Raw genomic sequence first — 13493 nt, 5'->3', positions numbered from 1 at the left:
GGGGGTGGTGCTGAGCATCTATTCTGCAGGAGTGGGGCACCCCCTCGAGGCTTTGTCGGGTAGCAGGGCCACTGGAAACCCAAGAAGCTCCTCCCCAGGGCAGCCCAACTCAAAAAAACCGTCTGAGATATTTTCCCAACTCTGCCAGGCTTGTTGCAGCTTTTCTAGGCTGCAGGGTGTCCTGCCTGAAGCTGGCAGTCCTTTGCTGCTGGTCCACTATGTCTCAGCACCCCCTTGGGGCTTGGGCGGGTAGCAGAGCCGTTGGAGACCCAAGAGGCTCCTCCCCAGGGTAGCCCGACTCAGAAAAACCATCTGAGAATTAGACAGATCTATTCACAGCCTGGCTATTCTTGTTCTAGGTTTTCTGGGCTGCAGGCTTTTTCTCGGGGGCTGGTGGTGTTTGGTGCTTCTCTGTGGAAGTGTAGCCCCTCCAAAGGGCAAGCAGGCCTGTGCAGGGACAGCCCCTGTGGTTGTAGGCTTCAGGCAATTGTTGAGGCCAGCACCCCTGCATGGCAGGCAGCCCCAGGTTAGGCGAGAGCATGGGGGTGTTGGGGGTCGGGGGAGGGGATGCACTGGGAAGCACAGCTTTCTGCTAGCTAGCGGGCCTGTAAGCTTGCTGTGGCATGGTGGGTATTCTATGGGGAACCATCCCTTCTTCTCTCCCCTCCCTAGCAGGGGTGCAGGCCAGGCTCTTCTCCCAGGTTCCCTCTGATGTGGCTTTCCACTTCCCTGTCCCTAGAGTATTGTTCCCTTCCTCTGCAACAGTTTTGTTTTCTAGTCTCCCAGGCAGTCTCTGCCCCATCAAATGGTTTCTAGACCTCCCAAGCAGGTTCCGCTCCGCCCTGCCCCCCCAGCATGGGGACTAACCTCCGGGGTTGAGGACTCGGTGCCCAGCCCCCACCCAGGCATCTCAATTTTTGGTAACTGTGCCCATAGTTCAGATGGTCCATTGGGTTCTTGATCGGCTTTTCCGTACTCCAACTTCCTGCTACACTCTTCCCTGCATCTGGAGATTTCTCCGGTTTGTTTGATCTTTCCCCCGGTAGGTGACTTTCCAGGGTGCAGGAACCCTTTCTCCTCCGTAGTTCCCTTTCGGGAGTGCCCATCCTGCTCGGATTCACCTTCTCTCACTCTCTGATTTTCTCCTGTTCTGCCCAGTAATATCACGAACTTCTTGCCTTTATTGGAGTATAGGTTCCTCTGCCAGCGATTGGTTGCTGTTCTGTGTGAGAAATTTATTCTGTAGATGCGCTTCTTTTGTTGTGTTTGTGGGAGAGGGTGAGCGTGTCCCCCTACTCCTCCGCCATCTCTCCTCCCTCCTTCCCCTTCTATTTTAAATGGTATTCTTGCTGGATAGAGTATTCCACGTTGCATTTTTTTTTTCCTTTCAGTCCTTTAAATATCTCTTGCCATTCCCTCCTGGCCTGTAGAGTTTCTGTGAAGAAATCAGCTGATAGCCTTTTGGGGCTTCCCTTTTAATTGACATTTTGCTTTTCTCTCTCTGCCTTTAGAATCCTCTCTTTATCTTTAATTTTTGCCATTGTTATTATATGTCTTGCAGTGGTTCTATTTGGGTTCAAGTTGTTGGGGCCTTCTGTGCTTCTTGTATCTTGAAGTCAGAATCCTTTAGATTTGGAAAGCTTCCAGGGGTAATTTTTTGAACTATATTTTCAACCCCCTCTTGTTGTTCTTCTCCTTCTGGAATTCCTACTATGCACAGATTGGCCCACTTTATGTTATCCCATAGGTCTCTTATATTGCTTTCAGGGTTTTTTCATTTGGTTTTCTGTCTGCTGTCCTGTTTGGGTGATTTGCTTTCTTCTATCTTCCACATCACTGATACGTTCCCCTGCATTATTCCTTCCAGCCCTTACTGCCCTTAGCTCACATTGTTGGTCTGCAAATGAATTCTCTAGATTTTCTTGGCTACTCCTTATGTTTTCTATTTCTTTTCTGAGGGAGTCTGTGTTACAGTGCTTATCTTTTCTGAATCTCTTTAGTATTTTCACTCTGCATTTTGAACTCAAAGTCTGTCAGACTGTTTGAGTGTTGAAGGTTTTAGGTGAATTCTCCTGTTGCATAAACTGGGAATGTTTGCTGAGCTTCTTCATCTTGCTTGTGTTTTCCTTTTTGTGTGAATTTTGGGAAGCCAAAGTGTAGTTTGGCACAGCCAGGGCACATGGTGGTGGTTGGGCTCTTCCTGAGGGCATGCATGGCTGGCCGGGTCCCACCACCGTTGCTAGGTGCTTCCTGTGGGCAGTCAGTGTGGCTGGGTTGTGCTGCTCTGGTGGGGAGTTTCTGTAGGCTGGGTGGGGTTGGCCAGAGTGTTCTGCCTTGTCAGTGCACTTCTTGAAGCCAGGTAGGGCTTGATGGGTTGTGCCACAAGATTGGAGGGCTTCCTGAGGGCATGCAGGGCTGGCCAGTGCCTGTCATGGTGGAAATGCACTACTCCCAACAATGGTGCAATGTCTCTCCTAGTGTGGTGTACGTCCCATTGTTGGTGCCCTTCCTGAAGCCAGCGGCAGCTGCCTGTGGTTCTCTCCAGCAGTGGAGGGCTTCCCAAGGGTGGGGAGGGCTGGCCGGTGCATGCCGTGGAGGACGTTCACTCCCCATGGCCGGGAGGGTCTTGCCCTAGTGGTCAACAGCAGTAGGGGGCTTCCCGAGGGTGGCGGTGCTGGCTTTCTCATGCTGTGTCAGCAGAGCCGTTCCCAAGGGTGGGCAGTGCTGACCTGTTCCTACTGCTGTGGTGGTGAACTTCCTGATTTGGGGAGGAGGTTGCTGGGGTGCACCAGGGCAGTGGGGCACTTCCTGTGGGTGGAACACCAAGGAGGTGGTTGCCTTCCCATGGGTAGTGGGCCCAGTCCACTGCAGAAGGAATGTGGCTTCTCCCCGGGCATGCCCGTGGTGGAAGAGGGGGATGTGCTGGGAATGCCGTCTGTGCTCTACTAGCTGTTGTGCAAGTGAAAATGCTGTGGAGCAAGGAGTATTCTCTGGTGGCCCACACATCCTGCTCTCCCCTCCCCAACAATGGTGCAATGTCTCTCCTGCAGGCCCAGACCTTCTCCTGGGTTCCCTCTCTTGTGGCTTTCCAGTCCCCAGCCCTTAGCACTTTGCAACCCTTCACCCCTGGGGCACCACTTCCTCATCTCTTATGCTGTCTCCACACCACCAATCCCAGCCTGCTCCCAGGGACTCACCTCCAAAGCCTAGGGCTTGGCACCCAGTCCCCACCAAAGCGTCTCAGTCTTTGTGACCTGTGCCAGCAGTTTTGATGGTCTGTGTGGCTCTCACACTGCCTCTCAGTCCTCTGACCTGCTGATGCACTTTTCGTGGCATCTTGGAGATCCCTTGGACTCAGCTGATCTTTCCGCAGGTTCGGTGAGTTTCCAGGGTTTGGGTTCCCTTTCTCTTTCACCATTCCCTCTCAGGAGTCCAGTCCTGATGCCCCTTCTCTCTCTCTCCTCTTTTCTGTTGCCTTATGCAGTTGTGTCAAGAGATTCTTCCCATTTTTGGAGGTTTCAGTTCTTCTGCCAGCGTTCAGTTGCTGTTCTGTGTGAGTCATTTTACATGTAGATGTGTATTTTTTGTTGCATCTGTGGGAGAGGTGAACAAATCCCCCTACTCTCTCACCATCTGGGCTCTCTGAAATTGTGTCCTTCTTTATCTTTCTCTATGGCCTTTGTTTGTTTCAATGTCTATTTTTTCTACTATGCGTATCACAACTCCTGCTTTCCTGTCTTGACCATTGAAATATGATGTCCCATTCTCTCACATTCAGTCTATACGTGTTCTTTGCTCTAAAGGGAGTCTCTTGCAGACAGCAGGTTGTATGTTTTTGCTTTTTGATCCAATCTGCTGCTCTGTGTCTATTGATCAGAGTATTCAGTCCCTTGACGCTTAAGGTAATTATTGAGAAACATGTTACTTATTCCCATGTTAAACCTTGCTTTTCAGTTGATTCGTTCTATTACCTTGTTTTTTTTTTTTTCTCTTTTTTTTTTGATGATTTCCATTTATTTTATGCATGGATACATTTCGTTTTAGTTTTCATGAATGTAATGTTTGGTTTGATTTGTGGTTTCCCTGTTCTTCAAGTAGGTTAACCACTTCCTACATCTGCTTGCTTTAGCCTGGTAGTCATATAGGCTGCAACACGATATTTAAAAATAGGTGTCTATATTTTCATACTTCCTTACCTACACTCTATGCTTTTGAATTTCTTCTTTGAGATCTTCGAGTTTGTCCTTTTGGTGTTCCTTGTGTTTCTCATCACTTTTCGAGTAGATTTTTGTTTGTTTGTTTGTTTGTTTTGGTGATGTATGCTGGCTGATTTAAGTGACTGCTTTCCAATCTGTATATGTTCTGTCTTATTTTTTCTCCTTCTTCTTCTTCTTCTTCTCCTTCTTCTTCTTCTTCTTTTAGCCGTTTCGGTATTTTTTTAGAATGGGTTTAGTATTGGTGTACTCGTTTAGCTTTTGTTTGTTGGAGAAATTCTCTGTTTCCCTTTCCAGTTCAAATGATACTCAATAAATAAATAAAACATACATAAATGAATAAATAAATAAATGATAGTCTTGCTGGGAAGAGTATTCTAGGCTTCAGAGTTTTTCCTTTTGGAACTTTGTATATAGCTTGCCAATTTCTTCAGGCCTGTAGTGTTTCTCTAGAGGAATTAGGTGATTTGCGGGTTCTCTTATAGTTAATGCGTTGTATTTCTCTTGCTGCCTTTAGAATCCTCTCTTTATCTTTGGCCATTTTCATTATGATAGGTCTAGGTGTGGGCATATTTGTGTTCAGCCTGTTTTGTGCCTTCTGTGATTACTGTATTTTGATACCTGTTTCCTTTAGTTTGGGAAAATTTTGAGACATAATTTCTTCCAATATATTTCCAATCCACTTTTTTTCTTCTGCTTCTTGAATTGCTATTATGCATAGATGGACCCCTGTTATGCTACCCCATAGATCTCTTATGTTGCTTTCATGTGTTTTCATGTGGTTTTCTGCCTGCTGTCCTGATTGGGTGATTTCCATTATGCTATCTTCCATGTCACTAATTCATTCCTCTGCACTCTTCACTCTGCCCTTCAGTGCCTTTAGCCCAGTTTGGCTATCTGCAAAAGACTTTTCTAATTTTTCCCTATTTTCCCCTAAATTTCCTCATTCCTCTCGAAAGTAATTGACATGACTGTTTGTAATGTGCTCATAAGTCCCTGGTATTCAGCCTTCATTCCTTCAGTATATATTCACTCTACCCCTTTTGAACTCAGGGTCTTTTGGCCTACAGAGGTCTGTTGCATTGTTTCTGCTTCACATGAAATCTCCTGTACCTTACGTGGGAATTGTTCCTGGGCTTCTTCACTGTGTCTATGATTTTCTTTTTCTGTGAGTTTGGGGAAGCCAAACTCTAGTCTTGGAGGGTTACTTCTAGGCAAGAGCAACCCTTTGTATTTTGTGGGGTGTTACCATTTATTTGGGGCATGGAGGATTGCATTCTTGCTGGCTCAATCTTGGGAGTGAGCAGGCGATTATCCTGAGGGTGCAGAGTGTATTTCCAGGGAGAGGGAGGCAGTGGGTAGGGCTGATAGTGCCTTCTTGCTGGGGTCTTAGCAGCAGCAAGTACATGCAGGAAGGTGGCACAGGCTACTCCTTGTTTCAAGGCCTTGGGCGTGATAATGAGCTTTTTGCAGAATCATGAGGTGCCCAGAGCATTTGGTAGTGGCAGTGGCAGTGGCAGTGGCATGGTTTGTGAGTTCCCAGAGAACTTGGAGCAGAAACAGGTAATGTTTGGTCACAATGACCTCTTCTGAGGTGCCCTCTGTGGTGATTAGGGCCACAAGGGGTGCCTGTTCCTGGACCCCTAGTGGTAGCAGGCCATGCACACTTCTGGTGGTTTGCCCCCCCAACTGAGGACCCTTATAAGAAGCAGCCTGTCCCTCTTAGCCCACACAGGAGGTGGTGCAACACTGCTCCTAGTTACAGGGTCTTGGCAAAGGGCAGTGTTCAACCTTCTGGGTGCTTCTTCCGTGCAACTGTCAGAGCATTTGGCACTGACAGTTGCAGGGCGGTTATATGGCCAGGGTGTTGACAGCAATACTGGGTGGTGCTCAGTTGTAGTGCCCGCTCTGACTTCTGACCTCTGAGGTGACTGTGGTCAGAGATTGGACCTGATCACACACCCCTACCGGTGGCAGGCCTTGACTCCCTGTGGTTTCTGAGATGACTGCTTTGGGTTGTCCCCACTGCCTGTAGATCGCTCAGGAGGCACCACATCTCACTTACCCACTTGATGCCCTTAGCCCCCACCAGAAGGATCTGGACACCTATAGCCAGCACAAGAAGTGTCCAGGCTGCTGTAGCACAAGCAAGTGGCTTCTTGCCACCTGTGGCCTGCACCAGGTGCACCCTGCCCTCTGAAAGCCTGTGCACGTGTGAGCAGGGAGATTCCTTTGGCATCTGCCCCTCCTCCTTTTCCCCTCTGCAACAATGGCACCTTGCTTTTTAAGACAAAGTGGGGTCCTTTCTACTCCAAGGATGGCTCTGAGGTGACTCTTGTTTTGAAAATAATTCTTCTGAATGTACTCCAGAAAGACAGTAAAAGAGAAACATAAGAAGCTGCTAAGTCAAACAGATTCTATATCTTCAAGGGACCTGTTCACCTGGCTGAGGTTTGGTGTTAAAGGCCGGCATTTGTATTTAAGCCTGTCTTTGTGTAAAACAAGAAAGCAACCTCTATGTGTGAATCGGGACATATAAAGGGGTGGAAATAAAGGCAAAAATAACCTAGAACAGTTTGAGGATTTTAGAGAAAATGACACCCACATTTTTTTTCTACTACTTTTTTTTTGTTGATATTTCACTGATAAAATGCCACCCTGTGATGACAGTGATGCAATCTCTGATGATGTCATGTGGATATTGTTGTTGCACTTATGGTGTAAATTATGGTCATGGTTCCTGAATAAGCTAAAATATGTTATCGTTTGGAGTGTGAAATGTACTTTTTAAGTAATTGTATACCTTTTTTTTTTTTTTCTTTAGAGGGTCACCCCTGTGGCATATGGGCAATCCCAGTCAGGGTCAAAGCAGAGCTCTGTCTGCTGCCTTACATTGCCGTAGCAATGCTGGGACTGAGCCACATCTTTAACTCACATCACAGCTCAGGGCAACTCTGGGGCTTTAAACCACAGAGCGAGGGCAGAGGGTGAAGCTGCTTCCTCATGGACACTAGTTAGGTGTGTTAACCTCTTTGCCATCATGGGAACTCAATGGAATTTATTGATTTATTTTTTCTTTGCAATGAAGACAATCGTGTCAACTAATATCCAAGTTCCATTTGAAGTAACAGATAGACTATAATGCAGCTGAGAAAACACTACGTAAATACTATGTATTTTCCCTTTCCAAATTGACTTTTATTTGCCCCTTTTTCCACACCATCATAATTGAGACCCCCATTCAATACAACTTGGACTATTTCAGAAATCTCTTGGCAGCTATTCTCTATTTCCTTAGTTCCATTTTCCTTTTTGAAACAGTTACAGCTAGGGGACATGTCAAATGCTCCTCTCTAATTATCAAACATTTCAAATATTAAAAAACGGCAAAATAATCTGCCATTGGAAACAGTTAAAATGACAAAAGGACAACCTGCAATGGGAGACAATTATTTCAGATGATGCAACTAATAAGGGCTCAATCTCTAAAATCTACAACCAACCTATACACCTCAACAACAAAACAGCCAATTACTCACTGGAACCATGGGAAAGAGACCTGCATAGACATTTCTCCAAAGAGAATATACAGAGGGCCAACAAGCACATAAAGATATTCTCAACATCACTGTTTATTAGAGAAATGCAAATCTACACTACTATGAGGTATCACTTCACACTGGACAGAATGGCCGACATTAACAAGTCCACACATGAGAAAAGGCTAGAGAGGGTATGGAGAAAAGAAAACTCTCTTACACTGTGGGAGGAGTGTAAATTGTTACAACCGCTATGGAAACACTTCAGAAAACTAAATATAGAACTAGCATGTCACGCAGCAATCCCACTCTTGGGCATACACCTGGGGAAAAAAAAATTTCCATGAAAACTTTATGTGCGCATGTATGTCCAATGCAGCACTATTCACAAGAGGAAAGACATGGAAATAACTTAAATGACCGTTGGAAAGAATGGATTAAGGGATGTTGTATATATACACAATGCAACACCACTCAGCCATAAGAAAATAACAGAATAATGCCATTTGCAGCAACACGGCTGGAACTGGAGACTCTCCTACTAAGTGAAGTAAGCCAGAAGGAGGAAGGCAAGCACAATATGACATCACTTATGTGTGGAATGTGACATATGGCACAACTGAAACTTTCCACAGGAAAGACACCCATGGATTTGGACAACAGGGTTTTGGTTGCCAAGGGGGAGGGTGCAGGATTGTGATGGACTGGGATTCGGGGGTTGAAAATGCAAACTATTGCATGTGGAGCGGGTATGCAATGAGGTCATGCTGTATAGCAATGGGAACTATCTCTAGTCACTTTTGATGCAGCATAATGTGAAACAAAGTATATGTATGTGTGTGGGTGTGTGTCTTGGGTGGGTGGGTGTGTGACTGGGCCACTTTGCGGCACAGTATGAAAGTGATCGAACACAGTAAACCAGCTATGATGGAAAAATCATTTTAGAAAAAGAAATGCAGCATCTCTTTAATCTTAACTGTGTCCAAAATAAAAAAATGTAATTGTAATATATACATGTAAGGATAACCTGACCCACTTGCTGTAGAGTGGGAAAATAATAAAAAAAAGAAAAAGAAAAGAAAGAATGGAAAAATTAAAAAAAGAGATCCAGGTGAATAAGAAAAAAAAGAAGATGAAACTATGAAAATGAACATATAAGTTTATTGCTGAAATAACAGAACTGCAGGAATTTGGTGAATTTGGCAGCATAAAATTTAATCTTCACTCTCCTGCATAACCTATAGTCCTTTGATAGGTCAGTGGTAATTAGGGTGATGTTCAGATACGGAAGAGGACTGAGGATTTGGCCTTGAAAACGAGGCAGCAGATGTGTCAGTGGCCATTGGCATTGGGAACCATGGATGGGCTGCTGGTTGCGGGTTAGACACAGGGCACTCAGTTGGTGATATATTCTGGTATCTGGTTGGCAAAGGAGAAGGCTCCACCCTCAGTCCAAAATAACCACTTGGGAAGTAAGAAATACAGCGGTACTGAGAAATGGAAGTGGTAGTTGTAATGAAATTCACGATGTGGCCACTTGCTGGAGAGTAGCTGCTTTGTGAGTGCATGTGAAACGTGGTCAACTGACTAAAAATAGCATGTTGAGCCATGGCAATTTGTCCTGGTGGCCTGAATGATGGTGATGATGGAGAAGAAAGACCACTTCTAGTTGGGGTAGTTGTATTAGAAATTCTCTGGCTCATGGAAGGCCATCTTATTAAAGGCACATTTAGGTTTGTAGAGGCTGAAAATGCATCTTCTCCACGAGTTTCTGCAGCCACATCAGAATTATGGTTATCCACATCACCCCCTGTTCTAGAGCGCTTCTTGCTGCAACCTTGAAGTACAGAAGCCGACACTGGAGAAGCATTTTTCACCCTGACTCTTCTTTTCATCCTCACCAACAGATGGGGACAGCCTCGTTTAAAATTTGGATTATGGTAGAACTGCAGCTAAAACCAAAAGAGAAAGGTATTTAGTGGCCTTTTAAACAAAGATACGAGGACAAAGAATCCATACAAATCTGACTTGTTTCATCACACAGAGTTAATGTGAGGAAATAATACTCATCTATTACTAACATTTTCAAAAATTTATGTAGTGGGAACAGGCAATTATGGTCCTTAAATAAAAATGCCTGGTGCATTTACAGTAACAGTATGAGGTTCAGGGGCTTGTATTGGGTGAGGTTCATCGAGAAGGCTTCAGGTGGCTAGGAAATTTCTCTCTCACCCCAAATATTTTATGACCAAGTGGCCTTCAACTTAAAAGCATAGCAGTACTTCATCCCACTTTCAAGGTCTACTATGACCCTATATGTATGAACATATTTGCAGATGTCCCTCTGTAAATAGTAACTGGACATTTCATAATACCTTGTTCCAAGCAGAGACTTCATTATCTTCTGCCAGAATGTTGGCTAGTGAGGCAGGTCTTTGAAAATTCCTTCGCAATTTAGTAAATCCATAAAGGTTAAGCTGTCGAACTAAGCTTTTCATACTCTCAGTTTCAAAAATTCTGAAGGGAGCCTTTCTCTCCAGAACTTCTTTCTTGAAGCGTTCTTCATTAATCACGATCGAGGTTCCATTTTCATCCCACCAAATGGACTTAAATCGATCACTTTCAACAATTTCCCAAAGTTTTCTGGGAAAGGGCAGAGGAGGAAAATCATTATCTCCATCTGGTTCAGAGGCACACAATGTGTGGCATGGCTCTTTCATCAGGGAGCCCTCAGACAAAGCCTGGAAAGCTTTTTCTTCAATCTGAGACCTCAAGTCCAAGTCCCCAGTGATTGAGTTATCACACCATGGAGATGTAGTGGAGGAATCTGAACCAGTTGGTGCATCTTTAGGAGACACAGGTTGAATTTCTGAAGGAGCATGTGCCATCTCAGATAAATTTCTCTTCAGCTACTTTTCTCACCTGCATGGCTTTTGAACTCTGCAGTTTTAAATGCTGCTTTGGTAAGCCTACACAGATAAACTATCCAATCCATCACAATGGTTGCCAGCCTGAGTAGCTGTGACATCACAAGACTCTAGTCTCCTAGCAATCTGAGCATCACCTTCAGTCAGGGTTTACTTCTCTATGAAATTAGCCCAGTTAATATAAAATATGAGCTCCGTACTTGAACAGTAACCCAAAGAGAGAAAAAAAAATGAGATCAGCAAATGAGATCCCATTCCAATGGAATCTTTTTAATAAAAAAATCACATAAATAAATAAATCCATTTCATCCCTGAAGTCAATGCAAGTTCTCTCTTGTGCACATATGCATTTGTGCCTGTTATGTAAGGCCTTGTAAATGGAAGAAAAAAAAAAAAAACAACGGCAAATTGAAACAAAAGTTATGCAGCTCTTGAGAGTGTATAACTAGAATCTGTGCAGTATTTATATTCAGAAAAACATAGCCAGTGTTCTATGGTGGCTAGCTTGTTACAAAAGTGTTCTGATCTCTGCTGTGCTATGGGTTCAATCCCTGGCCTGGGAACTTCTGCATGCCCCAGGTACAGTCCAAAAAATAAAAAGACAAAAAGAAAAGAAAAAAAAAACAAATACACAATCAAAAACAAAACAAAACAAACCATGACCTTTATCACTAACCAAGACATGGAAGGGCCCTGGGCACCAGGCAAAATATCTATAGCCATAGAGACAAAAAAAGATTGATGGTTGCTTGTGTTAGGAGAGGAAATGTGGGGAAGTACCATCCAAAGGGTATGAGATTTCATTGCAGATTGATACAATGAGAACTGAGGAATTGATGGGAGTACCACATTCTGAAGATTATATATGCCCTTGAACTGAATACTCTAAAACTTATACCATAATGTTGTCACATTGTTAAAAACTGACAGTGATCTGGTATCACTGATTTTATTATATCGAGTTTTCTGTGTATCCTACGCAAGTAGTCTGTGTGTTAAACAATATTCCAAACATTTTCCGTTAGGTTTGCTGAGGGAGGAAGGCACAAGACCAAATAGTACACAAGAGGGATTTATTAGGGTCTCTGAGGGGGCTGGGCAGAGCCCACGATGGCATCAGCCTTGACTGCAAGGAGGTGTTAGACTTATAAAGCATCTGTGGTGGGAGTCTGTGGTTGGAGTCCACGGTGGGACCTTGTGGCAGGGAAAATGGAGAAGAAAGGGAAGGTCAAGGGAGGTGTAGGGACTCAAGTCCCATGACAGAGCACAGTTAATCCGTGTAGGCAGTTAGTCTGTGCAGGCGGATGCTTCCCACAAGTCCTCGTTTCTTGCTGCCCAACTTGCACTTCCACATTCTGGGAGGGGTGTCCACAGCAAGTCTCTCAGGTGAGCAGCAATAGTTGAGGTGTATGGCGGTCTGTCTCCATCCTCCTGGGATCCTCTCATTCAAGCCTTCCATTATATGGGATAGGGATGAATGTCTACTCTTCTCTCTCTGCTTCCTGCTGGCCTGGGGTGAGGAGTACTTGTGGATGGACATGGTATATGCTACCATAGAGGATGGGAAGAAAGGAAAAATAAGATTAAACATGGGTTGATACCAGTATTGTGGAAGGAGGAGTGTAGTTTCATCTGAGTAAGTTTTAACACGTGATGTGGTATTAACACGTAAATCGCAGGAACTATTGGTCATAACCCATGTTGTCTCCTTTCTGTTGCTATAAGAGAAGACCTTGAAAATATACGGTTGTCGCTGCCAGCTGATGCTGCTTTGAGAACAGCTGGTGTCATCACGTCTGACAGGGCACATAAACCCTAAGTTCTTGGCAATACAAAGGCTTGCCTAAAATTACTTCCATAAGATTTCCTAGTCCTCCTTGTCTGTCTGACCCACAGCTACTCCATTCTGCCTTTTCTCCCTATTGGCCCATGCAGTTGCCATGGTCAATGATCTCTGTATTTCTAGATGAGAGAAGTTGCAAGAATTTGGGCCCATAGAGATCCTCACCTGAAATCGGTCTGAAGGCCTGTGCCTCACCGCTGCTCACCTCCCTGAGCTCTGCTCAGCTGGTGCTGCAGGTCAACAGCTGCTGTGCCTCAAGTTTTCCTGCACGGAGAGCCTCTAGGCAAGTGCTAACTTGAGGTCACAGTTGGCCATACTCCCCCATGGTCGGACATTTGACCGTAGTTTGGGGAGGCATTTCATGACCATTTCATCTCACAGTGCCAGCAATGAACATTGCTAGGTCTGGCAATGATGTCACAGATAGGCCATTAAATGTGCTAGTCCTGGACAAAGCCATACTAGGAGTAGCCAAAAGTCCCTGGAGCACCCATTTTCCTCGTCTATTATGGTCCAGGAAAATATTCCCTCTTGATGCATGTTCCCATATCTAGAGAACACTGATCTCATATGGAACTATATATCATTTTCAGTGACTCAGTTACACTTCTGGAAATGCAAGAGACAGCAATTTTGTGGAGACAGTGAATAAAACAAAAACCTAGAGACTCTCATGATGAGAGAAGGAAGTCAGAAAGAGAAAGACAAAGACCACATGATAACACTTATATCTGGTGTCTATTTTAGAGCACAAGTGAAGCTTTCCACAGAAGAGAAAAACATGGATTTTGAGAATAGACTTGTGGTTTCCAGGGGGAGGGGGACTGGGACAGAGTGGGATTGAGTGGGAGCTTGGAGTTCATTGAGGCAGTCTCTTGCCTTCGGAATGGATAAGCAGTGAGATCCTGCTGTGTAGCCCTGGGAACTATGTCTCCTCACTTGTGTTGGAGCATGATAATATGAGAAAATA

At 44.7% G+C, this 13493-nt stretch overlaps 1 protein-coding gene across 1 annotated transcript; it reads right to left on the bottom strand.

Moving 5' to 3' along the window:
- Window positions 1–9009: 9009 nt before the first annotated feature.
- On the bottom strand, window positions 9010–10641 carry LOC146394406 (heat shock transcription factor, Y-linked-like). Its single transcript, XM_085009148.1, has 2 exons — window positions 10129–10641; window positions 9010–9705 (listed from the first exon to the last, which is right to left on the bottom strand). Exons 1-2 carry the CDS (start codon window positions 10639–10641, stop codon window positions 9010–9012), a joined length of 1209 nt encoding a protein of 402 aa, XP_084865274.1.
- Window positions 10642–13493: the final 2852 nt, after the last annotated feature.

Source organism: Sus scrofa, chromosome Y (assembly GCF_054392235.1).
Source record: "Sus scrofa isolate SSC_HxYL_T2T_F1_AM1 chromosome Y, Sscrofa_HxYL_maternal_Yorkshire_Landrace_v2.0, whole genome shotgun sequence".
NCBI lineage: Eukaryota > Metazoa > Chordata > Mammalia > Artiodactyla > Suidae > Sus > Sus scrofa.
The sequence above is the reverse complement of the archived record's forward strand: the minus strand, read 5'-3'. Positions and strand labels throughout refer to the sequence as shown.

Excerpts from the sequence above, each read along its gene's own strand:
- LOC146394406 (XM_085009148.1), bottom strand. The coding sequence starts at position 10,641 with ATGGCACATGCTCCTTCAGAAATTCAACCTGTGTCTCCTAAAGATGCA. Across the intron at positions 9,706-10,128 it reads AAGTCTCTGCTTGGAACAAG|CTGCAGTTCTACCATAATCC; the intron begins GTATTATGAAAT and ends TTTTGGTTTTAG.